Consider the following 14,513-nt stretch of genomic DNA (forward strand, 5'->3'; position numbering starts at 1 on the left):
CAGGAACTGAGTGAACGAGACTGTGGTGTCCGTGTAAGTTTGTGCCAAGACCTTCTTCGGAACATTCGTCCCAACGATATTGTGATTTTTTCTGATGAAGCACACTTTCACCTTGCCGGAACAGTGAACAGCCAAAATTGCAGGTACTGGTGTGAACACAATCCCCAAGAACTTCATCAACGACCACTTCATAGCCCTAAAGTAACAGTATGGTGTGCTGTTTACAATTCCGGAGTGATCGGTCCTTACTTTTTCGAAGAAAATGACAGGAATTTAACCGTCAACAGTGAACGCTATTGTGCCATGCTCCGCGACTTTCTTCAACCGCAACTAAGGGAGCTTTTTGGTGAAATAGAGAACGCGTGGTTCCAGCAAGATGGTGCTACTGCCCACACAGCGCGGCAGTCACTGGCATTGGTGAAGGAAATGTTTCCTGGACATGTGATCTCGTTCCGTGGAGACATTGGCTGGCCCCCACGATCGCCGGACTTAACGCCCTGTGATTTCTTTCTTTGGGGCTATTTAAAAGCAAAAGTTTATGAACAACGTCCACAATCTTTACGAGCCCTGAAAGAAGCAATTACACAAGAAGTTGAAGCTATTCCACCTGAAATGACTCAAAGAGTAATGAATAACTTCAGGGAAAGACTCAAACAGTGTGTCGACAGTGCAGGAAGCCATTTAAGGGATGTTTTATTTAAAAAGTAAGACCATAAGAGTATTTTCTAAAATGGCATAATATGTACTTTTATTTAGTATAAATAAAATTGTTCTACCTTATTTGGTTTTGTTTTTATTAGCTTTCCTTAAAGGGGAGGTTTTTCTGCCGGACCTTGTAAATTCTGGTTGCAAAATACTGACACGATTCCTTACAAAAGAAGAGGAGAAATCGTAGAAGCTGTCCTCGTGGAAGATCATTTTTGATTTTGGAGACATGTAGGAAGACGCCAGACAATACTAGCCCTACGACTGACGTTAGAAGATAGGTTAAGGAAAGGCAGACCTACGTTTATAGTATTTGTAGACTTACAGAAAGCTTTTGACATTGTTGACTAGAATACTGTCTTTGAAATTCTGTAGGTAATAGGAGTAAAGGACAGGGAGCGAAACACTACTTACAACAGAAACCAGACGGCAGTCATAAGCGTTGAGGCCATGAAAGAGAAGCAGTGGTTGAGAAGTGGGTGAGACAGGGTTGTTATCTATGGCCAATTTTATTCAATCTGACATTGAACAAGCATTAAAGGAAACCACAGAAAAATTTGGAGTAGTAATTAGAGTCCAAGGAGAAGAAATAAAAACTTGGAGGTTTGCCGATGACATTGTAATTCTATCAGAGACAAAAAAGGACTTGGGAGAATAGTTGAAAGAAATAGAAAGTGACTTGAAAGACAGGTTCGAACGGCTCTGAGCACTATGCGACTTAACATCTGAGGTCATACGTCCCATAGAACTTAGAACTACTTAAACCTGACTAAGGACATCACACACATCCATGCCCGAGGCAGGATTCAAACCTGCGCCAGTAGCGGTCGCGCGGTTCCAGACTGGAGCGCCTAGAACCACTCGGCCACACCGTTCAAAGGCGGGCATCAGATGAACATCAACAGAAGCAAAATAAGGACAATGGAATTTAGTCGGATTAAATCAGGTGATGATGAAGGAATTAAATTAAGAAAAGAGTAACCTAAGGTAATAGATAGGTTTTGCAATTTGGGCAGCAAAGTAAATGATTACGGCGGAAGTAGAGAGGATATAAAACGTAGGCTGCCAACAGCTAGAAAAGTATTTCTGAAAAAGATAAATTTGTTAACATTTAGTGCTGTGCAGTCTTTTCTGAAGGTATTTGTCTGAAGTGTAATCATGTACAAAAGTGAAACATGGACGACAAACAAGAAGAGAATAGAAGATTTTGAAGTGTGGTGCTATAGAAGAATGCTAAAGATCAGATGAGTAGATCACGTAACTAATGAGGAGGTACTGAATAAAAGTGCGGAGAAAAGAAATTTTTGGAACAAAGACTAAAAGATAGTACACATTCTGTGTTGACAGTACAACAGTACATATTCTGACACATCAAGGGATCGCCACTTTAGTATATTGGAGAGAAATGTGTGTGTATGAGAGGTGGGTGAGGGGGGGTGAGGGAAGGGGAGGGGGGTAAAAATCATGGAGGGGGACCAAAAGATAAATGCAGTAATGAGATTCAGAAGGACGTAGGTTGCAGTAGTTATTCGAAGATGAAAAGCTTTGCACAGGATAGAGTAGCATGGAGAGCTGCATCAAACCAGTCTCGAACTAAAGACCGCAACAGCAATTACTGTTTCTGTCCCTGACTGCTGACTGAACTCCAGCTAGAATAGTGGCTACCGTTGTTGTTTCTGTTGTAAATAGCAATATCCACATTTAGCAATATTCACCTTATTTTAATCCTTATTTATCGGAAAGACATCTGCAAGGAACGCTCTAAATTCACGTCACTGAATGTGAGGATGTTGAAAGCCACTATTATTTTGCAGTGAAACTGTGTTATATTGAGAGAAATGCCCTGTACAGACGTTCCATATGTACTTACCGCTCCTGTTCTATCCAGTAAGCAGTAAAACCAACACTGAAACAGAAATATTTTTGTCTATTAACGAAACAGTCATGGAGGTGATATACAACAGTTAATGTTTATCAGGATGAGGGCAACAATTTGGGGAGACTATAGCATACACTCTTTACAGTAAAATAGTTCTTACCTATATTTTAAGTAAGAAATGAATTGAAAAATTAGGTAAGGACACTTAACAATGAGAAACCGACTGATGATGGTGATTTAACCTATAACATTCAGGTTTGCGCCAACATTTTCATTCTCCTTCAACATTCAGGATAAATCATTAGTTGTGAGATCTGATATAAGCCGTCTGGTTGAACTGGTTTTTAATTTGGATACAGTTTTTTTCCCTGACTATATCACTCGCCATTAATTAAAACTTCTGGGCTGAATTGCCGTGGACCATATATAGAACTTCTTGTCCTTCCTGACGTTTCGTTGCCTACTGCGGGCATCTTCTGAGGTGAGTCGGCGACTGGCTGCTAGGCGCTGGAGGTCCCGCTTATATAGAGCGCTTAGATGGCGCCACCACTCGTCACGTGCTTTAGACTTTAAAACTATCTCTGGCTATTGCCATCTCTCTCGATTACAGATAATCGAAGTCGAAAGCACGTGACGAGTGGTGGCGCCATCTAAGCGCTGTATATAAGCGGGACCTCCAGCGCCTAGCAGCCACCATCATCGTCATCGCCGCCGTCGCCTTCGCCTTCACCGTCACCGTCACCATCTCCGGCGCCGACTCCAGCCCCGGGACCTGCCCCTCCCCGCCACCTTCCCGTTGTTCCCGTCCCCCACACCTCCTCCTCCGCCGTCAAGCGCCCCTGTGGCACTCCTGCTTCCTCTGCTTCCAAAAAGGCTGCGCCTCGTCATCCTTCCCCCACCCATGATGCCATGGAAGTCTCCCCGCCTGTCCCTGCCCCCTCATCCTCCTCCTCTCTCCCTTCCTCCTACCGCTACCTCCTCTCCCGTCCTGATCCCTCTCTCCTTGAAGCCCGGAACCTCACCCTCTTCCTTCGCCAGCATTGTCCTGGTGCCCCCATCTCCCTCCTCACTCCTCGCCGCGATTCGGTCCTCATCTCCTCCCCCAGCCCAACCCTCCACACCTACCTCCTTTCCCGCATCCCTGTCACCCGCTTTGGCCCTCATGCCTCTCTCACCCCAGCTCCTTCACCACCTCTCTCCCGCCAACCCCAACCTCCGCGTCGCCCGCCAACTCTCACCGCCGTGATCACTCGGCTTAGTCCAGTGATCACGGAGGAGGAGGTGTTGGCGGAGCTCCAGGCGCATCCCCATTTGGAGGTGCGTGCGGTTCGCCGCATACATAACGCTGCCGGCCCCACCCGCCTTATGCGGGTTTTTTCTGAGCACGCCCCCTCCATTGACCGTCTCCTGAAGGAGGGTGCCCTCCTTTTTAACCAGCGGTACAAGGTCGACCCCTCCCGTTCCCCTCGTCAATCCCTGCGCTGCCAGAGGTGTCTGCGCTATAACGCGCACCCCACAGCTGAGTGCCGCGAGGCCCCCACCTGCCCGCATTGTCGGCAAGCGCACTTCCTCAGGCAGTGCCCTAACCTCCAATCCCCTCCTTCCTGCAATACCTGCAATCTCCCCCATCCCACCTACTCCCAAAAGTGTAAAGCCCGACCCCCTCCAACCACTCCTGAACTCACCATCCCTGTCCGTCCCCTGGACGCCCCCACCCCTCCTGGCAATTCCCTTCGTCCCCCCCCCTACCGCTGAGGACATCATCAGGTTCCTTACCATCGTCCTCCAGAATGTTCATCCCTTTCAGCGCCCACACACCCTCCAACAGATCTCCCTCGCCGCCCGTTCCATATTCCAACTCAAGATGTACGCCACCTACTCCAACAACCAGGCCCATTTCACCTTCTCCCGCCTCGACACCCTCGTCTAAATCCCTATCATGGCGCGACAGCAACGTATCCTTTTCAACAACATCCGCTCCCTACCCGCCAACAGGAACCTCTTCCTGCACACCCTTGCCACCCACCGCGTGGATGCCTTCCTCCTTAATGAAACCTTCCTCCAACCCCACCACACCATTCACACTTCGCCCTACCTCCTCCACCGCTCCGATAATCCCCTCCCAATTGCGCGTGGCGGAGTTGCCATTGGTCACCACCGCCAGATCCCCGTTCGGCTCCAACCTCTCCTTCCCGACCCCACCGAACACCTGATCCTTAGTCTCTTCTTCCCCGGCCTTACCGTTACCTGCGCCACCATCTATGTCCGCCCCCATGCTCCTATTCCCTTCGACTTCCTCTCCCACGTCGATCGTACCTTTTCCTCCTACGTGATCGCCGCCGACCTCAACATCCATAGTCGTTCCGCTGCCCAGTTACGGCGATGGCATCGGTTCCTCTCCACCCTTCAAGGTGACCTCGTCCCCATCCCCCGGCATACCCATCCTGAATCCAACTCCACTCCTGATGTTATCCTCTCCTCCCCCAACCTCCTTGGCCGCATAACGGTGGATGTCCTGGAGCCTATTGGTAGCGACCATCTCCCTGTCCTCCTCAGCGTTTCAGACGGTCGTCGCCCTCGCCCCGACCCTCATACTGACCCTCCCCCTAAGTATGTCCATGACTATTCCCGAGCCGACTGGAATGCCTACCGGGATACCCTTTCCACCCAGGTCGATAGCCGCCCTCTCACCTACCACCACCCTGACGATGTCACCCATGCCGCCTCCTTTCTCCAGCAGACCTTGTCTGAGGCCGTGGAGGCCCACGTTCCTACTGTCGCCATCCACCCCCACCGTCCTACCTTACCCCCACAGGCCGTTCTCCTCCTCCGTGAATCCCGTCGTCTCTACCGTGTCTTCCTCCGCACGCGTGACCCGGACACACTACGACGCCACCGGCAACTCCAGCGACACGTTCGTAATTTGCTTGCGGCTAAGAAACGCCGGGACTGGCGACAGACATGCACCCGTTTAAATGCAACCCTACCAATCAACTCGTCCAAGTTCTGGTCGGCCTTCCGTCGCCTTACCGGAAATAAACCCTCCCCCTACTACCCTCTTCTCCACGATGATCACCCCTTCCCTGACACCCTTAGTAAGGCCAATCACTTTGCCTCCTACCTCCGATGTCTTCTCCATCCCCGACGATCCCCAGTTCGATTACTCCCTCTTCCCGGATATCCGCGATCGAACTGACACCTCTGTCCCTCCCCTCGCTCCTGGTTTCCAGTACTTGGACAACATTACACACACGGAACTCAATGCCCCTATCACTACACAGGATCTCATTGTTACACTCCGCACCAAACGCAACACCGCTCCTGGTCACGATCGTGTCACCTACCGTCACCTTCGTGAAGCTCCTGTCTCTTTCCTCTCCACCCTGGCCAGGCTCTACAATGTAGTCCTGTCCACCGGTTACTACCCCGACCTGTGGAAAACCTCCCGTATCCTCATGTTCCTTAAACCTGGCAAACCGCCGTCCGCCGTCTCCTCCTACCATCCCATCAGCCTTACCTCGGTCTTCAGCAAGGTCCTGGAATCTATCCTCACCCGTCGCATCCACCAGCATCTCCGCCAGCACCGCCTCCTTCCCGTCACTCAGTGTGGCTTTCGGCCGTCCTTCTCTTCCGACGACCTTCTCCTTCACCTCACTCATCTCCTTTCCGAACAGCTTAATTCCCGCCGCTCCGCAATCTTCCTCTCCCTGGACCTCGAACGTGCATATGACCGCGTATGGCATTCCGGTCTCCTCTTCAAGCTCCAAACCTTCGCCCTTCCCATTAACTACGTCCGTCTGATCGGCTCCTTTCTCTCCCGCCGTCCTTCCTATGTCACCATCCATAACACCGATTCCTACACCTTTTTCCCCTCCGCCGGTGTGCCCCAAGGCTCCGTCCTCTCCCCCCTTCTGTACCTGTTGTACACGGCGGACATGCCGCCGCCGTCACCCCCCGTCCACCTTCTCCAGTTTGCCGATGACACCGCCCTCCTTGCCCTTGCCCCCACCCTACAGCGCTCCCAACGCCTTCTCCAATCCCATCTTGACCGGTTCACCACTTGGTGCAACCAGTGGTTGCTCAAGGTCAATCCCTCCAAAACCCAGGCGATCATTGTAGGCAAAACCACCCCTTCCTTCCGCCTCCTTGATTTCTATCTCACCGTCTATGGCCGTCCTATCGCCCTCACTCCCACCCTTAAGTACCTTGGCGTCACCCTCGACCGTCGCCTCTCCTGGACTCCCCATCTCCAGACAATCCAAGCCAAGGCACGTTCCCGACTCCGTCTCGTCAAGCTCCTTTCCGGCCGCACGTGGGGTCTGGACCCCTCCACAATCCTCCACACCTATAAATCCCTCATCCGCCCTATCCTTTGTTACGCCCATCCAGCCCGGATCTCCGCCCCCCCTACCTTCTATAAATCCCTCCAAATCCTTCAACGCCATGCTCTCCGCCTTGCCTATCGCATCCGTCTCCCCTCCCCCACGCGGATCCTGTATGATCTCATCCCCTTCCCCCACCTCCTCCTTTTCCTTGAAAGGATACGTATCCTGTACACCTCACGTAAACTTGATCCTCCTCACCCGCTCGTTTCCCCGATCCTCTCCCACCCCCGCCCGCTGCCGCGCCTGTATTCCCACGTCCCACCCGGTCTCCATCTCTCCACCCTCCTTACCCTCTCCCAAGGTGGCTTCCGCCAGCTCCCCCTCCCTGATGATGTCCTCGTCCCCTCCATCTACCCCTCTTATCAACTTTGATCCTCCCCCCCTACCTCCTATGTCCTCTCCTTTAATCACCCTCCCTCCCTCCCTTCCCTTCCCTCCTCTTTCCTATCCCCCCTCCCTCCTCCCCTCTCCACCGGGCTTCCCCTCCCCCTTCCTCCCTCCCCCTCTCTCCTTTGCCCATGGCATCTCTGCTCCCCCCTCTCCCATTCCCCTTCCCATTCCTCCTCCTCCACCTCCTCTCTTGGCAGGTCCCCGGACTCGTACACGCTCAGTGAACATTCGCGCGCCGGAGATCATCGCCGTCAGTGTTTCGTGTGTGTGCCTTCGTTTGTGTGTAGTGTTGTTCGCCGTCACGCCCCCACCGTTCACGTGCCGTCGCCATCATCCATGTTCTGTGCATCGTGTCGCCCAATGTTAGTGATGTTTCTCATCCAGCGTGAACGGCTACATGTTTTTTCGATTTTTAGTGTCTACATTTTTTTTTGCCCACCGTTATTACTGTCTACTCTGTGCCACCTTTCTGTACTACTTGTTGTATCACTCAAGGCTGAAGAGCGGCGTATTGTGCTGCTGCCAGCCCGCCTTTGTATAAGGTGTTAAAAATCACAATAAAGAAAAAAAAAAAAACAAAAAAAAAAAAAACGCCTAGCAGCCAGTCGCCGACTCACCTCATAAGATGTTGCCTGCAGTAGGTAACGAAATGTCAGGAAGGAGAAGAAGTTCTATATATGGACCACGGAAATTCAGCCCGGAAGTTTTAATTAATGAAGACGCCGGCCGTGAAAACTTACATGTTATGATATATCACTCGCCTTCACTTGTACAGAATGTGCTAGTATGGCGTTGCTAATCTCTTGGATTAAAACGATAAAGTTATAGAGCGGCATCTAACGTGCTAAAAACCGCAAAAGACCGGTGCTTCTTGTTAGGGTACTGAAAGACGAAACACCGTTAGGTATCACTGTCTCGTCGATGATGACGTCATTAGAGACGTGGCAAAAACTCATCTCACATTGATGCGGGGGGGGATTGGCCTTGCCCTTCTCAAAAGATCCTTTCCGACAAACACATTTATCATAAATAAATACTATGGAAACCAAAATTTGTGTGGGCAGACAGGGATTTGAACGATGTCCTTTCCGAATGCGAGTCCAGCGCCTTACCACTGCGACGTCCTTCTTGGTAGTTCTATCACTGCGTGAAACGGTATTTAAGGCTTTTACGGGTTCAGTTCCTTCATTTCTTATGCACAATGATTACAGCACATAATACCTACTGATATAACAGTGGCTTTTGAAAGCTAAGGCATTAATTGCCAGAAACGTATATTTAAAAGTAGATTCTCATTCATACGAAATTTTAAAGTTACTCTATTTTTGTGCTCTCATTTTCAAAGTAACTGGTAATAGTAACATCATTTTAATTAGTGTTAGCCTAATGGATTGATATCCCGCTTATTGTAATACCAATATTCAGAGAACTAGAATCACGTACATTTCTGTGTGTTAGTAACTGAAAGACTAATGAGCAAAGGAAATCCAGAATTTCCCACCAAGGTTTGGATTGCACTATTTCTCGCGACAATGTAGAGCAGAATTTGACTATGAACAATTTTAACAGGCTCAGATACCCTTGTGGTCGTTCCAATGCCAGGTTACAAAAGTGGAGTTAACCCGTAGATATTTTAAGGGAAAAATGTAAAACGCGAAGCCTACTAAAGAAGTAGGAAAACTCTAGTCTGAAGTTCCTTCGACGACAAATTCGTTAGAGGCAGAACGCAACTGCTGATATACAAAGGTTGGAAAAGGAAATCTATTGTGTCCTACTGAAAGAAACCAACTCGTAATGTTAATCGATTTAGCGATACCACGGAAAATATAAATTTGTATGGCTGGAAGTGTTGATTTGAACCTTGTTTCTTCAAAATGCGAGTCAAGTAACTTAACCACAGTGAGACATGGTTCAAATACAGAATAAAAGTTAATACTGGTGATGAATAAACGAACAGGTCAGTAAGTTTGTAGCTGCTTGAATTGTTTCCTTCCACAAAGGTTCCTACGTATAGAGCCTAAAGAAACGAGACTAGGTAACCGTTGTTTATCCTAGATTTGTTTGTATGTATTCTACACAGTTACGAACACGACAGTTCCATAAAGTATTTGCTGCTATATCCGAAGCATTATATGAATCTCTACAACTTGCCTTTTGCTGGTATTTGCTCTCATCTATCACGTGACCGTCACTGAGAAGATTATCCCAGCATCCTGGAAAACATAAGACGTGTTAATAAATTTCAATCCTTTCACTAAAATTTCTAGAATAGCCAACACATTTATTTCGTTTACAAAAACCTTCCTTTCTTTCCACAGTCATTCGTGTAATTTACTGACAGGTTCAAAGATTTAACTTCATTTTCTTTAGTAAGTTTTACAATAATTTTCAATTAAATCATACAAAAAATTTCATAGTGTTTCCCAAGTCTGGCAACATCGATTATCATTTATTTGCAATACACGTATTGTACCAATTAATAAAATAGTCGAGATCGCAAAAATCACTTATTTAAAAATGATGACTGGTTTCGGCTTGTATGTTGCCCATCTTCAGATCCAACACACCACATGGATGCAGCCGGCGGTGCACGAAACAGTTGCATGAACCCACAGCAGCTGTTAGCAGCAGAAAGCGACTGTGACACGACGCAACTGTTCCGTGAACCAGCGGCTGCATCCATGTGGTGCGTTAGACCTGAAGATGACCAGCATAAAAGTCGAAACTGTGCATCATTTTTAAATAAATGATTACTGCCATCTCTGCTGTTTTATTCATTGATAATTTATAATAGATCTGTCAAATCTCCAAAACATGTTACTTAAAATTATAATCGTTGTAACTGTTGCCTTTACAACCAGAGAAAGGTAGGTAGAATCTATGAACAACAAAATACATTACGGATCTCCTCGTCCCTGTGAGCTACAGAAACGTCTGCCCAACACCGCACAGTATTCTACATCCGTCCATAACCGACAAGTGTCTGTGTGAATGCTGTAACTGGTCAATCTTGTTTTCGTGGTCCCTAAGTAGGCAATACGCTGGCGGCTGCAGTGTATTGCTACAGTCTTCACCAAACAGTGATTCTTTACATTTTGTAAATAAGGTTCAGCGCAATAGTTGGCGCCTATCTTGAAATTTCCGCTAATTTAGCTTTTTCAGCATTTCCGTGACGCTTTCCCGTAGATCAGACAAACCTGTTACCGTTCGTGCTGTCGTTCTTGCCTCTACCCTGCCTCTACATATGGGTTCCACGCAGTTGTAAAACATTCGAAAACAGAGTTTGCTTTGTAGATTAGTAGCATTTTCGCAGCATCCTACCAATGAATTGAAGTCTGATATCTGTTGAACCTACAATCATCCACCTCTACATATTGTTAGACTTAGATATTTATGTGAGCTAACCACTTAAATTTGTGACCATTTATATTACAGGCAGTTACAAAGTCGTTTCGACTTTTCTGCAGACGTTTCGCTAGGAAGTTGTTACGTATCCTCCACACAGTCTCGAAATCTCCGCATGCGATTTCCATATTTCTGGAGGCCGGAAGAAAGATATTATTGGCCATCGATGGGCTTCGGACGAAGAGGCCCACACCTGTTTACAATCATGGTTCCATAGGCAACCGCAAACATTTTCCCGTGAAGGTGTTGACCGTGTTGCCTCAGTGGGATAAGTGTATTAGCAGTTATGGCGACTACTTTTGAAGTAACGAACAGTTTAATTACTTTTGTCCATGTCACTCATATTCATCTGACTGCAACTTACAATAAAGGAGCAAGTACTGAGAAAGCCACTACATAATAAATCTTCACTATCACAAAACCCCACAACGTCATCTTAATCAATACGATAATGGAAGTGAAGTATAGGTGCGTGCAATGACGGTTCCATAGGTAACCACAAACATTTTTCCGTGAAGGCGTTGACCGTGTTGCCTCAGTGGGGTAAGTGTATTAGCAGTTATGGCGACTACTTTGGCGGTAACGAACAGCTTAATTACTTTTTTCCATCTCACTCATATTCATTTGACTACAGGTACTGAGAAAGCCACTACATAATAAATTTTCACTATCGCAAAACCCCGCAACGTCATCTTAATCAATACGATGATGGAGGTGAAGTAAGTTAGCTATAGGTGTGTGCAAACGTCATCGTCATTGCAGATATTATGTAAACGGCAATGAAGTTCACTGAAATTATATAAAAGTATTAAAATAGTTTCAGCGTATTTTAGTATCACTGCCTGCCTAAGAAATCGGTATTTGTTTTTGTCGAGAGCGCAGGGTACCATTGCTAGTGAGTCGTGACTGGGCTTTTGCCACAAATATTGCCGACTCTTGGTCTACAAAAAGGACAACTGCGGCTTTGCCAAAACGGCTGAAACCCTCATCTTACAAGTTGTGTCTTTCATATCAGTCTTCATCAGCAAAGGTATCGCCATGAACTGTTAAAAGAGTATTATCTGCGTTCGTTGCTTCTGTCGCCGAGGTAATAATCAACCATGCCACAACGGTTGTGGTCACAAGAAACGTGGCCTGAATCACAATTCATTGAACATTCTAATTGTGAAGGACGCATAAACTGTAACAAAAATTCGTGAGTGGAGATACTTTCGTTCGTGTACGTCGCGAGACAACAAGCAGCTGCTCCCGAAAGGGGTACTCGTACGCTCATGAAAGTTTCGGGAGTGTCGTTCGGGTGAAATGATAATAATTACCAGAAATGGTGTCGGCCATGAGAGGCAAAACTAAATATCTGGTCTAAATATCCCAAATATTTTAATGACTTTCAAAAAGTCGAGATGCTAGTAAATGAGTAATGTGAACATCTGAAAATAGGTTGTAATGCATCGCAAAATGACCATTGTGGTTGAAGTGATAATTACAATTTATGATCATTGTATTACTAAGAGGACATTGCAGCCTACATAAATGTGTGTGACTGGTAGAATGTACACTACTGGCCATTAACATTGCTACACAAATAAGAAATGTTATACGAGAACTGACATGTGATTACATTTTCACGCAATTTGGGTGCATAGATCCTGAGAAATCAGTACCCAGAACAACCACCACTGGCCGTAATAACGGCCTTGATACACCTGGGCATTGAGTCAAACAGAGCTTGGATGGCGTGTACAGGTACAGCTGCCCATGCAGCTTCAACACGATACCACAGTTAATCAAGAGTAGTGACTGGCGTATTGTGACAAGCCAATTGCTCGGCCACCATTGACCAGACGTTTTCAGTTGGTGAGAGATCTGGAGAATGTGCTGGCTAGGGCAGCAGTCGAACATTTTCTGTATCCAGAATGACCCGTACAGGAACTGCAACATGCGGTCCTGCATTATCCTGCTGAAATGTAGGGTTTCGCAGGGATCGAATGAAGGGTAGAGCCACGGGTCGTAACACATCTGAAATGTAACGTCCACTGTTCAAAGTGCCGTCAATGCGAACAAGAGGTGACCGAGACGTGTAACCAAAGGCACCCCATACCATCACGCCGCGTGATACGCCAGTATGGCGATGCCGAATACACGCTTCCAATGTGCGTTCCCTGCGATGTCGTCAAACACGGATGCGACCATCATGATGCTTTAAACAGAACCTGGATTCATCCGAAAAATTGACGTTTTGCCATTCGTGCACCCAGGTTCGTCGTTGAGTACACCATCGCAGGAGCTCCTGTCTGTGATGCAGCGTCAAGGGTAACCGCAGTCATCGTCTTCGAGTTGATAGTCCATGCTACTGCAAACGTCGTCGAACTGTTCGTGCAGATGGTTGTTGTCTTGCAAACGTCCCCATCTGTTGACTCAGGGATCGAAACGTGGCTGCACGATCCGTTACAGCGATGCGTATAAGATGCCTGTCATCTCGACTGCTAGTGATACGAGGCCGTTGGGATCCAGCACGGCGTTCCGTATTACCCTCCTGAACCCACCGATTACATATTCTGCTAACAGTCATTGGATCTCGACCAGCGCGAGCAGCAATGTCGCGATACGATAAATGGCAATCGCGATAGGCTACAATCCGACCTTTATCAAAGTCGGAAACGTTATGGTACGAATTTCTCCTCCTTACACGAGGCATCACAACAACGTTTCACCAGGCAACGCCGGTCAACTGCTGTTTGTGTATGAGAAATCGGTTGGAAACTATCCTCATGTCAGCACGTTGTAGGTGTCACCACCGGCGTCAACCTTGTGTGAATGCTCTGAAAAGCTAATAATTGCATATCATAGCATCTTCTTCCTGTCGGGTAAATTTCGCGTCTGTAGCACGTCATCCTCGTGGTGTAGCAATTTTAATGGCCAGTAGCGTACTTAGATCTTTGCCAAGTACTGAGATGGTAATTGTGTGCGTTGTCCCCCGAATTGCAGATAATTAAGCATACAGTTAGTGGATTAAACTGTAGTTGATGGCTGCGGCAGTGAAAAAACAAGTGTCGAGGCGAAAAACAGATATGTGCGATCAGTGATCTAGGCATACAGTCGTTGAATATTGCAATGCATGAGCTTATATTGCATATTATTATCTGTATGTGAGACTTTGTGAACTGTGGGCGCAGGGTTACCTGCCCACTATGCTTTTAACCCCTGGGCCACTTACATTAGTTTAAGTCTAATTTGGTGCTACCTCTATAACATGGGCTAGCCTGGTAGATAATGGGTCTGGACCACTTCACTGCATTCCCATCTCATGAGCAGCTCAGTCCACGTCCATATCTCTGAAGATGCTGCCTGAGTTACAGGAAAACACTTGCATTGTCAATATTCGCAGCACTGCAAGTCATGATTTTTGATCGTATCCAAAGTACTGTTTTAAAAATTTTGTATTCCTTGTATTCGTGCTAAAATTTTTAAACTCTCGAAATACTTTGGACTCATACGTCATGTTGCTTTAAGAAAATCCATTTATAGCGGATGATCAAAAAGTTTCCATTTGAAGGTCGCACTAACCCGCACGCTACATGTTGGTGCCTATACATGTCTGCATCAGAGTTGCGCGGGGTTGCATACACGCTGCAGTAACGCCCACAAACTGAAATTTTTTGATCGCCCCTTACATTTTCAAAACAGTTACGCTTGGTTGCATACACGCTGCAGTAACGCCCACAAGCTGAAATTTTTTGATCGTCCCTTAT

At 47.2% G+C, this 14,513-nt stretch overlaps 1 protein-coding gene across 1 annotated transcript in view; it reads right to left on the bottom strand.

The window, feature by feature from the left end:
- Positions 1-14,513, bottom strand: part of LOC124711993 — a 39,190-nt gene that overhangs the window by 13,916 nt on the left and 10,761 nt on the right. Inside the window, exons 3-4 of the mRNA XM_047242279.1 lie at positions 9,511-9,572; positions 2,576-2,611 (exon numbers count right to left, since the gene is read on the bottom strand). Coding sequence (XP_047098235.1) covers positions 2,576-2,611; positions 9,511-9,572 — 98 coding nt within the window. The remainder of the gene's footprint in view (positions 1-2,575; positions 2,612-9,510; positions 9,573-14,513) is intronic.

Source organism: Schistocerca piceifrons, chromosome 8 (assembly GCF_021461385.2).
Source record: "Schistocerca piceifrons isolate TAMUIC-IGC-003096 chromosome 8, iqSchPice1.1, whole genome shotgun sequence".
Lineage (NCBI taxonomy): Eukaryota > Metazoa > Arthropoda > Insecta > Orthoptera > Acrididae > Schistocerca > Schistocerca piceifrons.